Below are 3,041 nucleotides of genomic sequence, written 5' to 3' on the forward strand. Positions count from 1 at the left end.
CCCCCCCCCCCCCCCCCCCCCCCTCCTAATATGCCACTAATCATTTTTATTTTCAAAGAACAGCAAGTTTTCAAGATTTCAATTTTAAAATATAGCTCACCTCTACTCTTAAACACAATAGTCTTCCTATGATTAAGATAAGTAATATAAAATACTGTAGATATATTGGTATAAAATATAATAAATTTTCTTGTAAACCATATAACCATATAGGTAATACATGTAACCCTGCTATTGTTATAGATCCTAGTGGACTGTGAAAACCTGAAACATACATATGGGCCACTAAAGCATTTTATATATCATATGATTGTATACGAATGTAGTCCGTGTTATTTTTAGAAATCCTCTTTCTCCCTCCATTTTTGGTTTTTGCATGCCTATTTTGATTAATTTTTGGTCTAGATGTTGAATTTGATGTCTGAAATTTTCTTTCATATTTTGTGAGATGATAAGAGATTTTCATGTGGAAGGATAATTCTAAAAAATAGTCGTTTTGTGTGCAGAGACATTCAAGCAGATGTTGATAAAATGTGGTGGTCTACTTTCAGTTTGGCTTTCAAGATTTTCATGGTCATGATATATTGAATTTTTGTCCAGAAACTAAGTATTGGCTAGGCTTTCATGTGACATATTGTACAGTTTTCAACGAGATTTCTGTAAAAAGCAAATTTTGCCAGGGTGCAAACGTCATAAAACACTTTTTTTAGTTTCACAGTTTGAGTGGAATTGCAGGAAGCACAGATGTCGGAATGAAAATTGGAATGATGCAAATGGATGCTATCAGTGTCATAGATATGCATACAAATTTTAGAAAACCTCTTTACAATCCCTTTAATACATCTAAATGTATCCTAAAATACTTACCATTAGACATAACTTTTTGAACAATGAATGGAAAATCTTTGGTAGTTTCTTTCCAATTTGGTCCTCTATTAGAATGTGTGCTAACAAATGTCATCCATTCAACCATTATAATAAGATATCCCCACTGTAAAAATAAACATTTATATGAATTGCATATATGATATAAATATTTAAAGTTGGGTTCCCTTATTTTCATATATGAAAAGGAAAATGCTAATACTTAAATGAATAGACAGTAGAGGTGTTCTAATGACTTGCAAAAACACTAGTTTGTCTCACATGTCCATAATTCATATTTAGCTATATTAGAAGAGAATTACCAGCAGAATTCCGAGTGACCATGAAAGGTCAAAAGTTTTTTTGTTTTTGTTTATTCAGATTGTATGTACATGGACATTTATGATTGGTTAAAACTCTTATTTGTATGCATAATGATATGATTAAGAATACATGATAAATCATTAGTAACACTAATTAAGGAAACCCATCTTTAAGTGAGGTTCTATAGCACAGTCTGTTGAAACCATTACAAGACGTCCTTTGCATGATTACGTTAAACGAATTGTGGTCATAGGTTCTTATCTCAGTTGTTGCATAAAAGTCTAATGACCCTAAATAAGTCATCTTTATTCATTATTTCATTCGACCCAATAAATGGGTACCGATAATCTGGCAGTGATTAGTTCCAAGAGGTTTGGCCAAGAACCAGCTGGTAAAAAGGATCCTTGTCAACCAAAGTCCTTGTATAAAATTTTTGGTTGGAATCCAGCATCTTCTAGGTTTAAGTACAAAATTACTTACATGACTTAAATAACACCATAAAAGTCCTCGACTAAATAAATCTATTATCACATCAAACTAAAATTAGAAAAATATTGAAATTGAAAGGAAAGGACAAATATGCTGACAAATGATTATAATGACTTTGTTTTATATGTATATGTTTCATATATATTGAGTGAGGTCAGAATTCAGTGTTAGTGTTAGATTAGTGCAAAAGTGTAGCACTAGTGTAACCATAACCCCAACATTTGACCTGTTGCAAAGTGTTGGGTAACACTACACTTTGGTAGGTATTTGGGGAACAATTTAACACTAGTTTTAATCTAGTGCAACTCTAGTGTTCCACTCATCCCAACTCAGCATTTCAGAACACTGGCTTAGTATGAGTTTTCATATCCCTGAAACACTAGCCCCAAGAGGTTTACATGATGCAGAGGTCAGAGTTCAAGTTTAACATAAGTGAAGTGTGTTAAGCTGGTGTTTTGTAAGTGTTACACTGTTATGGTGACTTGGTTAGCACTAACTCTAACACTAATCTTAATACTAACACTAATGCTCAGTTCTGACCTCATTCATTATACTAAATATGGATATAATTGAATTTCGATGCTGGTCCATAGACCAACATGTTGACTCTAAATAATACTATGTATTTTGCAGACGGCATTGAGAAACAGGATGTTTCAGTCACAGAATCCAAGTCAGTAATAAAAGAAACACTCCATGTATTTGAAAGCTGAGTTGTATAATTATAATCCCCTAATACAGATACATCTGTGTGTTTTGGAATAGGGCCTAACTTTTTTTTAAAGAAAGAATTTAGGCCTATACCTACCCATGCTCCAAATTTTGAAGTCTGGTGAAATTTTCTAGCTGTATATCCATCTATACCTGAATTAAACATTATAAAATCACTTTGTTGTCACTAAAATCACTAAATTGGAAAACCTTATCTGGAAAATTCAATATGGATGATTGGATTCTCCAGTCCATGCGGTATCTGCTATAAAATTCATCAACAAAGACAACAGGTTCTGTTCTGCCCTATGTAGCCTGATAAATCTGGCATTACCAAGTTCCTCAGACATAGCACAATAAATTGCCACAGGTAGGGCTATAATCTAATGTCACTTTTTATGGAAGTTGAAAACTGTTAGCTCTTATAAAAAAAATGGCAGAAACAGAAAAAAAGAAAAGAAAGTATTACTTACAATCTAATGAGGCAGAAATAATATAAAATACTATAAAATATACTGGTGTATTTGATAAAAATAAAAAGGCAAACAAAACTAATAAAATCCGAACATATCCTGAAATGGAAAGCAAATAAATTATATCATGTCATTATTCCTTTGGATATAAAAGAAAGTGGGGGGGGGGGGGGGGGAGAA

The 3,041-nt window shown here is 32.6% G+C and overlaps 1 protein-coding gene across 1 annotated transcript in view; it reads right to left on the minus strand.

Annotated features, from left to right (window-relative positions):
• The window catches only part of LOTGIDRAFT_174290 (hypothetical protein), a gene marked incomplete at both ends in the record, with an annotated part of 5,053 nt that overhangs the window by 339 nt on the left and 1,673 nt on the right, over positions 1–3,041 (minus strand). The window contains 5 exons of the mRNA XM_009052893.1: positions 101–264; positions 868–991; positions 1,669–1,725; positions 2,486–2,541; positions 2,862–2,960. Of these exons, the coding sequence (XP_009051141.1) occupies positions 101–264; positions 868–991; positions 1,669–1,725; positions 2,486–2,541; positions 2,862–2,960 (500 nt within the window). The remainder of the gene's footprint in view (positions 1–100; positions 265–867; positions 992–1,668; positions 1,726–2,485; positions 2,542–2,861; positions 2,961–3,041) is intronic.

This window comes from Lottia gigantea (assembly GCF_000327385.1).
Source record: "Lottia gigantea unplaced genomic scaffold LOTGIsca_190, whole genome shotgun sequence".
Taxonomy (NCBI): Eukaryota; Metazoa; Mollusca; class Gastropoda; family Lottiidae; genus Lottia; species Lottia gigantea.